Consider the following 16,170-nt stretch of genomic DNA (forward strand, 5'->3'; position numbering starts at 1 on the left):
TTAAAATATTATCACATCAAGAAGTTCCTTTGTACTTTGGTCAGTGCTGACGTAACTGTTTCTAGTAGTCTAGAAAACCTTCCACGTAGTTGAGCGCTGGCTTGTTTAGACTAAGATGCAGTGTTGTAAGTGCAGTGATCATCTACAAAAGATGTGAGAATGTGCTCAGGAAGGATTTGTAACAACATGTGCAATATCTTATCCTTTGAGTTTAAATAGAACAAGATGTATTAAACAAGCATGAGCATGAGACCTGGAATATGTCCTCATTGTTTTTAAATTTTTTAGCATTCATATTAGAGTTATTTGAGACAAAGTGTGTGGGTGGGGAGAAGGAAGAGAGGCTCACCTGTGAGATCTCTTGGTAGCAGTGTACTGAAGTGTGGGCAGGGAAAGAGAGGAACATTCAACAGCAGTTTTTGAAGGTGATGGAGAAAGAGGTGATTAATTTGTCAAAGGGATTAAGGCTAAGTATTTGTCAGGATTTAAAAAATGAAATGGACCTCACAGGTTGCGTGAAGGGAACCATTAGGAATTGCTTCAGGGTCCTCCTGTGGTGCTCAAACTCCTGTGAGGAGTCAGCAGTAACAGAACTTCCCTCACTTCAGTAAGCTGCAGTGAGATGGGAGGAAGGGCATGAGGCTGCTCTTAATTTCATGTCTAGGGATACAGTGGGCTTTCAATTTATAATTACCTTCAGCATTGATAATTGTCTTGCATTTCCTGCTCTTAGACCCAGTAACAAGAATCAATAGTTTGTTTTCACTTGAATACACCTCTGTCTAGAGCAATGGTGAATAATAGTGCGAGGGAAGAAAAAAAAAATCCATATGTTTTAGTTCATGACAATTTGACTGCTGGAAAAAGACACCAAAGGGAAATTCAAAGTGAAATGTCTCAACACTCCGGGGACGTGAGAGTGACTGATGAGTTTGCTTTTACTGCTTTGCTCCATCCACATCCTGCTAACAGAGGACATGGCAGCAGGAAGTCTTTGGGAATGCAGAAACCACCCCCCCTCTTTTACTCCCTTTATTTTTAGAGTTTGTTTTCCCTGTGGTAAAACCTTTGGAACCTGGGTGAGCAGTGCCCAGGGTGAGCTAGAAATGTGACTCAGTAGTCCCTGCTGCCTGGTGTGCAGTCATTCAGCAGAAGAGCAGAAATTGCTGCTTTCACACTGTAGCTAGAGGTTGGGGATGTAATTCTTGTGTGTGTAGTTCTGACATCATGTTTTCTTCTGCACATGGATGAAGATAATGGATTGTTGCAGAACTGTTTTTCTTTTAACTATTGGAAGAAGTGGAAAAACCATTGGCTAAACCTGGCATCTAAATTTAGACTTCTGAATTAGCAATGCAGGAAGCAGTAGTGTAGCAAACAGCTCAGTTCCTCCGGAGCACTGCTGGCTGGCAGGATAGAAAATCTGGGCACTTAACAGATGTAGGCATCTCTTTACACCTCCTGGGAAAAATGTGTGTGGGATGCTTCCTCTGGATAATCTTTAAGCCAAGACTAAACTGGCAGTTTAACTTTCGTCAGAATTCCCAGTGAATGGGTTTTCACAAGGGATTTTTTTACTAGTAATTTTTTTTTTTTTTTTTTTGTCTGAATATTTGCTTACAGTGGGGTTTGCTTCCACAGCTGTTCTGCATTTGGTTTCTGTAGTGGTAAGGAATGTGGTGTGCTGAAATCAAAGCTGAGTCTAATAGTGTATTGTAGAAATAGGATTGTAAGGAAAAATTCAAGCAGTGACTTTATTACAGCAAAGATGTGGGTTGATGGTCTTGGTAGAATTCAGTTCAGTCTCATGGCACAAGAATAAATTTCATTACATGTAATAATTAGCTTTTGAAATAAAGAGGATTATCTTTCATTTTAATCACCCTGCCTTAATAGCAGGGAAGAAAAACCATTTTATGAGAGCACCAACTCTGTTCTCAGTGTTTTCTAAAATGACATTTTAATTGAATTTTATATTTATGGGACTGATACTTAAAACTTGTCATTCTTGTGGGTTCTTATTTGTTTTCTCCCTGTGTATTAACCAGTTGTATTTTTAAAGACTGTAAGCTTCTGTCCTGCTTGTCTTGCCAAAAAATTTTACACAAACAATTCCTTGTGAGGAGAATTATTACTTCTGTTGGTCATTTTTAATGCACAACTCTTTAATATTCAGCCACATTTCTCCTGCTAACACAAAGCACTGTATATATGTGCTTCATATCCAGTATGTGAATAGCTTGCAAATAAATTACAAAAGTGGGTTTAAATTCATTAGTACTTAGCAAAACTAATGGATGGTAATCAGTGTAATGGCTGATGATAGATTGTGCTGTGCCAGCAGGGGAACTGGCTCCCAGAAGGAGTAACACCAGCTCAGGAATGGCTAGAGACTGGCTGGTGAACGTGTTCTTCTCCAGATGCTTTTTTAATTCCTTCAATTAACTTGATTAAGCAGCTTAGCTTAAGTAAGCAGAATTTGTGACTTGGAAGTTCTCCCATGTAGTATTTTCCCATTGCCTTAGGAATTAATTCCTTTAGTATTGTGTCTGTGTAAAGCAGGCAGCCGCGGTCGCTCCTGTCTTGCGCAGATGTGAGAGGTGTGTGCTCAGTGTGAGGGGCACACACAGGGGTGGTGTTTCCCCTCTCTGCAGTTGGTTCTTGGCAGAAGCCATAAATCACAGTGATTTCTGCACAGTGCAATTGAGTGGAGCCTGACTATTTTTTATTGATGTTGGGAGTTCCCTCCTGCTTAGATCATTCTGAATCCTCCTTCAGGAGAGACAAGCACACTCTTCTCTGAGCCCTGTGGTTCCCAAGCAAGGGACTTGCATTTCCTGATTGTACCACCAGTGTCCCTCCCAGGTAACCTGGTTCATTCTCTTTTCTACCCTATGTTTTATCTTCTCAAAATGTGTCATTAGGGAATAGGGTAAGAGATGTTAAATAGGGAGTCAGATGGTAGCATGGAGCTCTTGTCTGCCTGCTTTCCTTGAAGACATCCCCATCCTTTCCAGCAAGGATGATGTTTATGTTACAGTATCCTATATTTTTCAGAGTACAGAAAAGTGGCCTCAGCTGGAACCAATTTCTTCTATTCTGCAGATCCTTGTGGTATTGGGGAAGCCACCCATCAGTAACTACTGCAGCACAGACAGTACTGACTGCTGAGTATTGTGGCAGCCTAGAGCTCTGCGAGGCTCAGCTCTTGTGTTTACAGCTACTGGCTCTACAGATTGTGTTCCGAGTTGTAAGTCATCCATTCTGGTCCTGGCTTGCAGTTTTTTGTGTGTGTGTGTGTGTGTCCATATATATATATGTGTGTGTGTGTGTAAGTTATTTCTGCAGTATTAGAAGTTGCAGTGTCTTACACAGATTGTCATTAAATTCATGCAGTAATCTCAGAAGTTTAGATTGGTGTTAACAGGTGGGATTTATTTTTTTTCCTTAGGAGAATTTCACAGAGGAGCCTGACACTACTTATACTTTTCCTGCTCCCCTTGATTATGCTGTTAATAAGATGATAATGTATTCTGATAATTGCTCATGAGTCTGCTACCTAATGAAAGGTGAAGGTTGAGTATGCTTCCATATGCTTCCCTTTCTAGCAGTGCCAGATGGGGAGGTAAATATCTTAGAAGGATGCTAAAGATGGGTAAAATTTTATGCCAAATGTGGCTTCCCAGTAGTGAGGAGACTGACAATGGGATGTACAAATGAGGCAAATGAGGGGAAGGGATGAAAAGGAAAGGGAAACTAGAAAGACTGGGATTGTAACAAAAAGATGTTAGCCATAGATATGATGAAGATGTGGAGCAATTGAAAATGCTTTTGTTTTCCATTTGTTCCTTCACTGTGGAGGAAGACCTCTGTTCATTCTTCAAGTGTTTGAAAGTGTTAATAGACTTCTGAGTTTTAATGCTCCATTAAACTTTCATACTGTGTAAATTACTTTCTTCAAACTTGCCTCTGTTTTTGATCTCTTGACCAAATTGTGACAGAGTTCATGCTAAATATGAAAATGCACAACTGCTCTTGATCCCATGATTCTTGTAGCAATTTCTGTGTCCACACAGCACTCCAGGGAACAGTTTATCTGTTCAAAGAATGGTTGGAATTTAAACCCCTTCAGATTTCCAGTATCCTTAGATATTTTTTTCCTTAACCTGTTGGCCAAAAGGCTTGCTTTCCTCCTCCAAAGCCATTTTAGTGTTTGTGCAGGATCCCACATGGTTTTACATTCAACAGTGGTGTGGTTTGTATGTGTCTTACAAGCCTTTTGCAGCAGTAAATTACAGTTTGCTTGAGAAATGCAAGTTTGCTTTTAGGCTCAAGTGAACATCTTGGTTAGTTCAAATGGTTCTGGAAGAATCTTTGTATAAATCTACTTCTTTTTATTCTACTTGTGCTTCTCCTGAGGATGTAGTAAACAAAAACAAGTTTAGCACTGATGAAGTTGAAAAAAGAATAATTTTCCCAGTATTCATTCAGGAATGCAGGCTATACAGAGTGTGTTTCAGCTTTTATAACTCAATGAAAAGACATCTTTAAAAGTAAAGGACTACCTCCAGGAAAATAAGTTATATTACCGTTCTAAATGTTACTTATATTCTTTATCATGCTGGAAATCAAGATGATCTGTATATCCTAATACAATCTAGGGTTTTGCTTTTCCAGAATTAAAAGCTCTGAGCACTTTGTTTGCAATATATCCCACCTGTTGCTGAAGCTTAACTTGTAATTACTGATGTGCTTTCTCTTTGTCTAAAGTACTGCTGATCCAAATTTAGACTGAACACATTTTTCTCCAGGGCAGAAGAGGTCCCTGCCTGAGTAATTGCAGAATCAGAGTCTGGCAGATTTAGATCATGTCTGGAGGATTGTCTGCAACCATATAAAATATGGGGGGGCTGTACAAAATTAATTGGAATATGCTATTTTTTAATTTTTAATATAGTTTTTGCAAGGCTTCCAGAACACAGTGTTACTTATTTTATTTCAGCAGCAGTACAGCTAAAGATTAAGTGCTAGTATATTTTTATTCCCACCAAAACTTGTATTCTGGTACAGCTTTCTTCCAAATAACTTTCAATTTTTTTTTCCTCCCTTTTCATCCAATGCATTAAAGAAGGAAATATGGTTAGTAATTAGTTGTTATAAATGAAATGCTGCTTAAAAGAAAATTCCCTGCAGAAGACTGCTTAGTAGGGGGAACTAGAGTGTAAAGTTATTTTGTGAAATACAGGCCTTGTGTTTGAGCTTATAGACCACAGTTTGTGTGGAGACTTGTCCTGTAGGCAGGCACAAAGCAGATTTATTTTTGTCCATAGCTCTATTAGGAAGTCTAGTGTGGGTTTTTTAAAGTCCTTTCCTGTGGTCAAAAATACCTGGAATTGTTGGCACTTGCAGCATGAATTTCTTTGAGGGTGTACATTGTTAGGTCAGTTAATAGAGAGACATAAATGCTACTCCAAGTAGCAACTTCTTTCACCATGGCTTTTCCTAGTTGGAGGCCCTCTCTGATTTTAACACTGCCAAGTCTGGTATAGTTTTTCTCCATAGAACAGTACTGATTTGGAAAAGAAGCCTTTTTGCTTAATCTGGCTCTAGGACAATGAAGGATCCAGAAAGAAAATCACATTCCACAGAGCCAGCAGGGCTTCACTGAGGGCAAACTATACCTGGCCTTCTATGATGAGCCTATGGCATTGATGGATCAGGGAAAAGCAACTGATATAATCTACCTGGATTTATGCAAAGGACATCTTTGTTTCTAAACTGGGGAGCCGGATTTGATGAAAGAATCACTTGGCAGATAAGGAGTTGGCTGGAGCAGGATGTCCAGGGATTGTGTGGATAACCCATCCCTGGAAGTGTTCAGGGCCAGGTTGGATGGGGCTTTGAACAACCTGGTCTAAGGACAGGTGTCCCTGACCATGGCAGGGAGGTTGGAACTAAATCTTAAAACCACAGAATATCCTCATTGGAAGGGACCCAACCCAGAATCCTGAAGCCCAACTCCTGGCCCTGCACAGGACTCTCCAAGAGTCACACTGCATGTCTGAGAGCATTGACCAGGCTTTCCTGAACAGGGCTGGTGCTCCCTCTTCCCTGGTCAGCCTGTTCTAGGGCCCAGCCACCTTCTTGGTGGAACGTCCTTCCTGGTGTCCTAGCCTCCCCTTACTGAGCTTCATGCCATTAACCCTTCCAAACCAAACCATTCTGTGATTCACCACTGCAAGACCCATTCTGGGGTTTCACCAAGGTGTCCTTTGTGTCTTCAGGAGTCAGATTTTTGACATGGGGACATAACTGTCTGTGAATTTTTAATTCCTTAAAGCCCTGTGCCTTTTCCCAGCCTCTCCTGTGTTACTAAGGGCCCTATTTCCTAAATGAATAAAATACACAAAAATACTACTTGGTAAAATGGGAAAAATTTTGTAAGCATGAGGAAAATCAGTTTTGTTGCTTAGAGCTTAGGCAGTTTGTTTTTATGATATTACTTTCTCTATCATCTTCACTTGTCTGTGCAATTGTTCTCTACTGACAGATGGGCTTTAGTAGTGGCTGGTGTTTGAAACAGATGAAATTCATTGTTGTTGCTTAAAAAATGTGGCGTTTTGCAAAAACATTTATTTGTTTAACAGGAAGTTGTTTTGTCATTTTGTCTTTTTGTCAGCACTCCAAAGAAACTTGATTCATTGCCTCACCTGGGAAATACAGAATCATCTGTGCAATCTGATTTTGTCATGATGTTTCCTTAACATATGTGAAGTGTGTTTACTTAATTTCTGTTGTTTAAAAAGAAGGAACTGTGGGACTGATGAAGCATTGCTTCCTGGTTTTGTGTCTGGTGCCTGACTTGACATGAAGTCTTCAGGACACTTTGCCTGCACTTATGGCTTTGATGGGAGCTCATTCTCATCAGGATTTCTTGGCAAGATGTGGCCTCACAGCCCAGCCTGGTGTTCTGTGTGCTCACTTCCAGGATGTCTGTCCTGTCCTGTAGGAACAGTTATTCCTGAGCCTGCTGCTGTTCTGTCAGATTTGGCTGAGGGTGGCTATTGACTGAAGTAGCTGAGGGGGAAGGATTAGGAGGGGTGCAGATGGTGTGATTGTGTAAGTCTATTTTCCTATTAAACAAAAGAATACGCCTTTGTTCAGCATCAAACTTGTTCTCATGCAGTCATCTCCTGCATGTTTGTGCAAGAACAATGGCTGGGTTCCCTCCAGCCTTGCCCTCCCCCTCTCCCTGTGCAACCCTGAGTGGGGGCAATGGGCTTGACCCCTGTGTGCGTTTGTGTCCACCCTTGGTTTGTCCAGGACAGCCTTTTGGGACATCTCTTCTACATCAGTCTGTTCAGTTCACAGGGAAAAGAATATCTTCAGCTCTTGTCTGCTATGTTTGGCCAGAGGCAGGGTATCTTTGTGTCAGTGGACTTCTGCAGCAATGCTGGAAATGTTAAAGTTATCCAGGTCATGTCAGAAACTGCCTCTGATGAGCTGCTTCAGCTGAGCACGTCTCACAGGTATTGTCTGTAACTGCTGCTTCAATCCAAATGGGGATCAAACAAACTAAGACATGGATGCAAAAGAGGATCAAGGCAGAAGTTTCTTGGTCATTCCAGAAGCATTGCAAATTTTAAGCTGTTAGTGAGTATCTTTTTATAAATGGTACTGAAGCAAGGCCCTAGAATCATCCACTGCTAAGTATGCAGATGGACACTGTGAGAGTGGAGCCATCTCTTTTGGAGTCTGGCAAATCTGCAGTAGCCTTGTGATGTTGTAGATGCCCACAGAGCTGCTATTACTGAGTGTTCCCCCTTATCCCTTATCCTCACCATGGTGCTGCCCCTACAAAACCCGACTGAGGCTCCCTTATAATTTACAAAGACTCACCAAGCTTGGAAAACACTAACACAGTCAAGGACTGAAGCTTAAGCTGAGGGGCCAAATTTTCACTCCAATGTGGTATTACTTTGTGCAGTTACAGTAAAGTTCTGGTGAGCAAGTCTGTCAAGCCAGAAGAGCTCTCATCTGTCTGATTGTCACTTTCTACCATCTGCAGGCCTTCCCTCAGTCTGCTCAGGGATCACCTCTGGCACATTCCCTGGATTTGCAACTGGCTAGACTGAGGAATGATGCTTTCCAGGAGTATTTCTCTCATTTATGGCTTTTTAACTTATTTCATTTTAAAGGCCAACTGGCTCCACTACACATTACAGCAAAAGGAACTGCAGTAAAAGGAAGACAGTGGAATGTATTCAGCGACATTTTGAGGCTGTCACTTAATGGATGTTCTATTTTGAAGCTGAAGCTGTAGGGCTATTGATCCTCTACAAAGCTGTAGAGCTAAAATGTGAATGAATAGTCTAGAAAAAAAAGGATTAGGCTGGTGAAAAGTAGTAATGACTGGTGAGAAATTGCAATAACAAAATTAATTATTCCTTGGGCTTTAAATCTCACGTGTATGACACCTATTGGTATTACTTACTTGGTGAAGCATGGTGAGTAGAAATATAAAATGGCAAATGATCCTGTAAAATGCAAAGTGGAGCTGAAAACATAATTTTCAATTTAGTGTTAAGCCTTTTTAATGTGTTAATTTGCTCTTTTAATGTAACTCAAACACCTTAATATTGAAAATCATCTGTTTGGGAAAAAGTAAAAGGTATTCACTGTGACAAAGGGTGGCTGAAGGGTGAAAGATGAATGATTTTGAAGAGAGAGGAAGATGTAAGCAGAAGTTCGTGCCTGTGCTAAATTCAGACATGAGGTTCAGCTGTGCCCCTTAGGGCAGCTTGAAGTGACTGTGGAAATTTGCTCCATGGTTTGGACTGCTGCCTAAATAGATGGTTCTGTCTTTAAGATTTTAATTTTTTTCTCTCTTGGCCAGAACAAGTATTTACATAACTGTCTGATATTCTAGATCAGAGGGCTTATTCACCTGAAAATAATCTGGCAAAATAAAGCACTAGCTTTTACTCGCTTTAGTTTTCTGAGGCAGACCCATTTCAAGGCCATTTGAATGCAGGTGGCCGAACACAAAGGGGAAGAATAACTAGGAAGGAGTGGTAGAAAGGATGTAGCAGCTTGAACATCTGTACCCTTAGGATAATTATGGGATTGTGTGGGTATTCCTGTTATATACCCCAGAAAGAAAAGTGCTGTTTCCTTTCAGGAACTTTAGAACTGAAATATTGCTAGTTTTAAAAGTACTTGCGTAGTAAAAAAAAGTAATTTTTGTCATATTATGTTACTATATTTGTTTTTCAAATTGCATTGCTATATTCTGAGAAGTGATTACACAGAAAAACTGTTTACAGACTTGAAGTATTTTCAGTTCATGTTTCTTCAGAATAGAAATGTCTTCATCTAAAACCTACTTTCAGCATGAAAGGGGAGAATTACAGAAACACATGCAGAGAGAGGAAGGCACAAAACCAACCCAAAACCTCAAGTCAACTCTGTTCCAAAATACAGTAGATGGAAGTATTTAAAAATATACATTCCACTGTATTCATTGCTACTCAGGATTCTTTCTGCATTCTTCATCATATGACTAAACTGCTTTTGAGTTGGATGGTACAGATGGTATGGCATTTCAGATTATTCTAATTCCAGGCAGCTAAAAGCACAATCCTTTTTAATAACAAGCTTATCCTGAATTTTGAAACAATTGCATTTTTGTAACATTGCAGAACAAGTTACTCTTTACGGAGGAATGTCCTTGGGATTTTCAGGATTTGCATTCCTTTCAGGAATGGAAGAAGTCATGACTTACTGTTGCATTGTTCCTCCCACATACTAAATGTCACTTGCTAAGTGTGCATGCAGCATCGAATTCTGTCTGCAGCACAGGATAGCTTAGAATAGCCAAGCATTTTTGTCTGGTTGCGTTGTTATTGCATATTCCCAGTTTGACAAAGGAAGCCAACACTGCTGATTTACTGCCCATTTTGAACAATGTTGGATACCAGGATCTATAGTTGAATCCAAGCTACCCAGTCTTTTTAAATGCCAAAAATGTGCTTAATTCATTGTCACCCTCAAAGCAGCACTGTCAGGGTTATGTAGCTGCTTGCACACTGGGAACAAAGTTGATAGACACTGGGCCTTGTGCCCTCACATTGTCTGGGTGGGGGTATAAGTCCTTGTCCTTGAACATATATCAATTTGCCCAGCACAGCATATAATGTGGTTCTCTTCTTCCTATTCTTTCTATAGGGACTTTGGGACTGGAGTTAGATTCAGAGTGTTCAGACACTGTATCTGGTTCTGTTCAGGCATTTGGGGAACCAGCAGTTCTGATGCCCACAGAGGACTGGCCTTGGTTCAGAGCCTCCTGCTGCCTCTCTTGGCATTCAGGAGTCCTTGCTGGCTGGTGACAAAGCTCACGTTGGCAGGGGAGGTGGCACTGAGGTCTGGCTGCAGGAAAAAAAAAGAATGAGGGCAAATAGCAGAAAGAGTGAGAACTGCTCTGTAGACACAGGCAATGCTGTCAGATAGAGGCATCTCCTTCCCTGCTTTTTCTGATAGCCCTTTCACTGGTCAGTGTCATAAGCTGGGACTCACCTTCTGCTTCTTTCTCTTTGGGTAGGTCTTACTTTTGGAGATTAACCTGAGTCTTAGTGTGTTCCTAACGTTGTTTTGAACTGTGTTTGTGTTGTCATTTCTTATGCATGCTTGTCAAGCTTCCTGCGTGTCTAGTTTATGATCCAGAGGGAAATACAACTATGAATGCTGAAAGCTGACTTTGCTGAAAGCACAATTCTTTTATCAGCTGTGTTCTATTGATGCCAACATACCAAACTTAAGAAATGCACCCTATTTAATTACAGCAAAGTGATGCCCCAGCAAGCCTTTATGTAGTAAGTCTAATTTGTGCTTTTATTGTGAATGATTTCCCTAGATATTTTAGCAGTCTGAATAAAAATGCTGCTAAGTGACATTGACACGCTTTTCCTGTTTGGAGTTGTATTGTTCCTGTACAGTACATTTGCTGTAATCACTGTACCCTGACAAAGCTCAGCATGAATGGGAAACTAAATGATAGAAATTTAGGCTGCAAAAACTAACAGTCCTCTAACACAGGGTTAAATGGTGAAATTTAGTGTTAGTCACTAAACCAGTATAATGGAGAGGTCATATATTAAGCAAGTTTGAAATATTTTTATTGCTTTTTAACTCCTGTAGTAGTTTGAAATTACTGGAAGAGTAAAGATTTGGGAAAACCTTCAAAGCAAAGCTAGACAGTGAAAATTAATGTTATTTCTATTTCTGAATATTTGTGTATCTGGTGGAAAGATTTAGCCAAGGAAATCTGAATTTCTCTACAAGGTGTAAGATTGCAAAAAGAGCAGTCAAATGACACTCTGCTTTGACAAGTTTTTATTAACTCAGAAGACGGTAAGAAGGTTTTACAACCAAATATTTCTGTGAGTGGGTTGAACACTAACGAGTCTGACAGGAATAATCTTTTGTCCCTAGCCCACAGCTCTTGGTAATGCTGTGTAGTGTATTCATCCAGTGCTGCAGACAGGAAGCCAGTCTGGGGTACCTTTGCCAGATGAATTGTTTGGCACTCCCCTTCCCTCTGTGGGAATGTGCACGGCTTTCCCACAGCTGCTGCTGTGAGGAGAAGCTGCCTGCAGATCCCAATAGCAGTGGGGCAAGTGTGACTTTGAGGCTTCTGCCCTGCAGTTGTGTGCCCTGTGGAAGTAGGGAGGATTTTGTTGGTGGAGACAGGCTGGGTCCTGGTGAGCTGTGTCACTCCAACAGCAGCTCCTGATGGGGTGGAGGGCAAAGTGCTGCTTCCCTGCTGTTCCCCCCTCAGCTGGGTCTCTGCCATCTGCTTGGTGTGAAAGGACACGACACAGGCAAGGCAACAGATGATCTGGCCTTTGAGACATGTTGCTCCTGCAAGCACCCAAGGGGATGGTGTGAGCTGCCAGGAGGACTTCATGGATGAGTTGCTGCCCATGGAGCTCACATTGCTGCTGCCAGGGCTGGGAGGCAAGGCTGCTCCTCACACAAAGTCTGCATGTCAGCTATTACTCAGCTCCAGCAACCAGAGCTGCCTAACTGTAAGATTTTTCCACTGTTATTCCATACTATGTCCATACAAAGCTATTTGGCAAAATATTTCATTATATACTTAATTTATGTGATTATATTCATGTGTGATGAAAGATGTAATATTGTAAGGTACAGTTTCAAATCAAAGTACTTACTGAGGGCATCCCAGAGTGCAGGCACAGTTGTGTATATCAAGGTACTCATACTGATGCATTTTTCTCCTCTGAATTACTGATCTATCTATTGGCAGCCTATTGATGTTACAGTTTGGGGCACATGAGGAAGAATGTCCGTGGCTTACCAAGTGAGTCAATTCAGTGTTTATATTTTCTTGGCAATTTGCCAGGCAAACATCTGTGCCAAGTTTAGTTTCTCATGTGATCAGGAAGTGATACAGCAGGATGCACTGAGGACTTCCCCGGCTGTCTCCCCTCAGCACCCTGACAGGAATGTGGCAGTTGTGCTTAAAGTAGAAATTTTCAAAGGCATGTAGAGCTAAATCTCAGATAGATATCACTGAAGTTCCCTTTGAAATTCTGACGTTTTCCCTTTTCATTTCCATTCAAGCTCAAACAATCACTTTTTAAAAGGAACTACCCAATCTCTGAGCATTTCCTCCTATCAAAATTTGCTTACAACATTTGCTCCCATTGCTTCCCTGTGTATTAGTGTCACTATTTAATTTCTCCTGGGATTATAGGTATGGAATAAAGTACTGAACTTGTTTTGCTAAACCAAATTGGCATTATAGCTTTTGAAACAACTGTGAGTGCTTCTGCACTATTGGAAATGGGAAGCAGCAGCTTAAATGTAATTGCTGTCTAAAGTTTTGGGTTCCTCTTACGTGGTTTGGAAAGGAGTAAGGGGGTCATTCAAGTTGACCTCACGTGGAGAGCTCTTGTGAATTGAGTCTTCCTGAAAATGTGATAGGAGCCAGTTGGAAACTTATGAATATTGTTTAATTTTCAGACATTAAAAGTATTTGCAATGAGTTCTTTTACACTGATGTGTGTGCATATGTGGGAACTGGCCACCAGAAAATATTTGCCTGTAGTAACTTAACTGTCAATTGATTTTGAAAATCACCTTTGTACTTTTTTTCTTTTTCTTAAAAGAAGACTTTCGCATACATAGATGTGGTTTAATTTCTGTATTTAATACATCCAGAAAACACTTTATATGTTATTTGCCATTGGAAATAGTAAAAGGACTTCATTCACTTCTCAGACTTGGTAAATTTTCTAGGGTTTTTCCCTAAACTTTTTTGTTCCCTTTTATTGTGCAAACATCTTTCTTATTTTCTTTCAGAAATTATATTTGGAATGAGACCGTTTGTTTGGAGTAGAAGTTCTTTAAAAGGAAGAACCTGGGCTTGACTTACCAAGTGAAATATTGCGGAATGTTTTTTGCAAGAACATTTCTGCCCATCTGTTGTCTGGTATTTTGACAACCAAGTGTCACCTGGGCTCTTCAGCCTCTTGAGAGTGTGGAGATTTTTTGCTTCTTGAAGCATGTCATCACTCTGTCAATAAATAGAGTGGGTCTACTCTGCTATATTTGAGCATTTGTGGACTTGGCACGGTTTTGCTAGAGGACAGAAGTATGTCTGCTGCTGCAGATACTCTGTTTAATCCCATGTCAATCCCCTATTTGAGTTTATAGGACTTTGTCTTAATTTTTTTGTCCTTTAGTGCTTTCAGAGGTTCTTGATTTATCTCTACACTCTACCTGAGCTCTAAAATGTAAACAAATCTAACTTATCCAGGCTCCAGAGAAGCTTCTCCTGGTGCTTTTTTGCCCTGTTTGGCTGTGGAAGCAGAGAAATAATACATTTCAAAATCTTATGCTCCTCATAATGTCTTACTGTGTTCCAGGTCAGCTGAATACTGAAATACAGGGACTGCAGGACTGTGGATTAGCTTGCTGTCCATTAGCATTAGGAGCATCCCTGGTTGCAGTAGCTACCCATTAGAAATGTCTGCCAAAGAACTGAAACTGCCATTCTTCGTTTGTCCTTCCATGGCTCCTTTTCCCAATTCCCTCCTTTGTTTTTTTTTTTTGGTTTTTTTTTTTGTGTTTTTTTTGGTTTTTTAAGCTCCTTCATTTAAAAAAAGCCAAAATCTTGGTGAAATGTTGATGTTTTTCTCCTTTTATTTAATGCCAGGGTAAGTTAAAAAGAAACATTTAAATTTTGCTGTGTTTGTTTTAATGAGGGCAGAGAAGCTGCAGTCTCTGTCACCAGGGCCCAGGACAGAGCATGTCTGGAATAAAAGATTCTGACTTAGTGTGTGTCTGAGACTGAACCAAAAGCACAAGTGAAAGTGAAGCTACTGCTGCACATTAAGTTTATCACTGTTGTTGGGGAACAGCATCTGCCTGCTTTAGGCCCGCTGTGAACTTGGCCAGACAAAATAGGTGGAAGGGCAGAAGGTGAGGAATGTCTGCATCCTATCATGAATTGGAGGAAATGACTGTCTGCGCTGCGTGCGCTGGTGGGCTCCGCATCCTGCTGGCAGCCTGGTTAGTGCTGCAGGACACTGCACAGGGAGGGGTGAATTTACCTCTGGTGTTTAAAATAGCTCCTAGGGATGAGAAGAAGCACTTCAAAAATATGCTGTGCGTTTTCTATTGGCTTTTTTAAACTAACTGGAAACTTTCTGCTTTCTTTCAGGAGCATATTTTACTCTGAAAACATTGCTGCTAAAAAACTCCAAACAGGAGGAGTAAATCCAGTCAGCTTGTCAGGTCACTGGCTCGGCGTAACGGTGCTTTCATGAGGTGACATTGGGCCAAAGTCAACTTTCCTTTCTCCTTTGTAAACCTGCAGCCAAGCAATGGGCCAGAAAATCTCAGGGAGCATAAAGTCTGTGGATGTGAGGGAGCCCCCTTACAGACCCGTGAAACGAGAGCTGAGAGGCCCGGATTTCTGCAAGCCCGCGCGCCTGGACATGCTGTTGGATATGCCCCCTGCCAAGCTGGAGGTGCAGTACAAACACGCTTGGAATAACGAGGATCGCTCCTTAAATATATTTGTAAAGGAAGACGACAAGCTGACTTTTCACAGACACCCGGTGGCCCAGAGCACAGATTGCATCCGGGGCAAGGTGGGCTACACGCGGGGCCTGCACGTGTGGCAGATCCACTGGCCCACGCGGCAGCGCGGCACTCACGCCGTGGTGGGCGTCTCCACGGCCGAGGCGCCGCTGCACTCGGTGGGATACACGTCCTTGGTTGGTAGCAACAGTGAATCCTGGGGCTGGGATCTGGGGCGCAACAAACTCTACCACAACTGTAAAAACCAGCCCGGGGTCACGTACCCTGTCTTTTTGGAACCAGATGAGTCTTTTGTACTCCCAGACTCCTTACTGGTGGTTTTGGATATGGACGAAGGGACGCTTAGCTTCATGGTCGACGGACAGTATCTTGGAGTGGCCTTCAGAGGACTGAAAGGGAAAAAACTTTACCCTATAGTCAGTGCAGTTTGGGGGCACTGTGAAATTACAATGAGATACATCAATGGACTTGACCGTAAGTGTTACTGCATTTATTCGTTGCCCTCTCAGGTTTCCTCACGTAGGGGTTTTTCTTTCTCTTTTTGCTGTGGACAGTATACTGGGGGGAGCAGATGGTTCAGCTGTGAGGAGGCTGCACCCCATATTTACTGCTCACAATGAATCTATCTCTGTCGTGCCTTGTAATGATAGTATGGGTTGTATCAAAATGCCTTCTTTTGACAGGCAGAGTGGCAACAATTTTATGTCCAAAGAAACTGAACAGGGTTAGAAAAAGATATTGAGAAACTTCCTGGATATATTTAACAGTAAAACTCTTGTTTACTGGAGGATATGTTTTAAATCTGCGGTTTCCAAATAGGATTTGTGGATCCTGTAAAAATTTCCTGTAGTAGTGGAAACTCTTACATGGTGTGCATAAACATACTTGAACACTGGCCAGACAACTTTCTTTCTGTAGTTGCATTCTCAGGACCCTCAGAAGCAACTGTGGATCCCCAAGAATCTGGAAACTCAGGTCAAATACTGCTTTCAGCAGTTTTTCTGAAAGAGAGCTCTGTTCCTTAGTTCATTTCAGAAG

General features: G+C 41.4%; 1 protein-coding gene across 5 annotated transcripts in view; it reads left to right on the forward strand.

Annotated features, from left to right (window-relative positions):
- SPSB4 (splA/ryanodine receptor domain and SOCS box containing 4) overlaps nucleotides 1-16,170 on the forward strand; it is a 140,455-nt gene that overhangs the window by 71,367 nt on the left and 52,918 nt on the right. For 3 of the 5 annotated variants that reach the window (XM_079315081.1, XM_079315084.1, XM_079315082.1), the window contains one exon: nucleotides 14,750-15,606. In XM_079315081.1, coding sequence (XP_079171207.1) covers nucleotides 14,913-15,606 — 694 coding nt within the window. In that variant the 5' untranslated portion in view covers nucleotides 14,750-14,912. Of the gene's footprint in view, nucleotides 1-3,057; nucleotides 3,251-14,749; nucleotides 15,607-16,170 lie in introns of all 5 variants that reach the window. The other 2 variants (XM_079315080.1, XM_079315083.1) reach the window with 1 other exon arrangement.

Source organism: Erithacus rubecula (genome assembly GCF_903797595.1).
Source record: "Erithacus rubecula genome assembly, chromosome: 11".
In the NCBI taxonomy this organism is placed as follows: Eukaryota; Metazoa; Chordata; class Aves; order Passeriformes; family Muscicapidae; genus Erithacus; species Erithacus rubecula.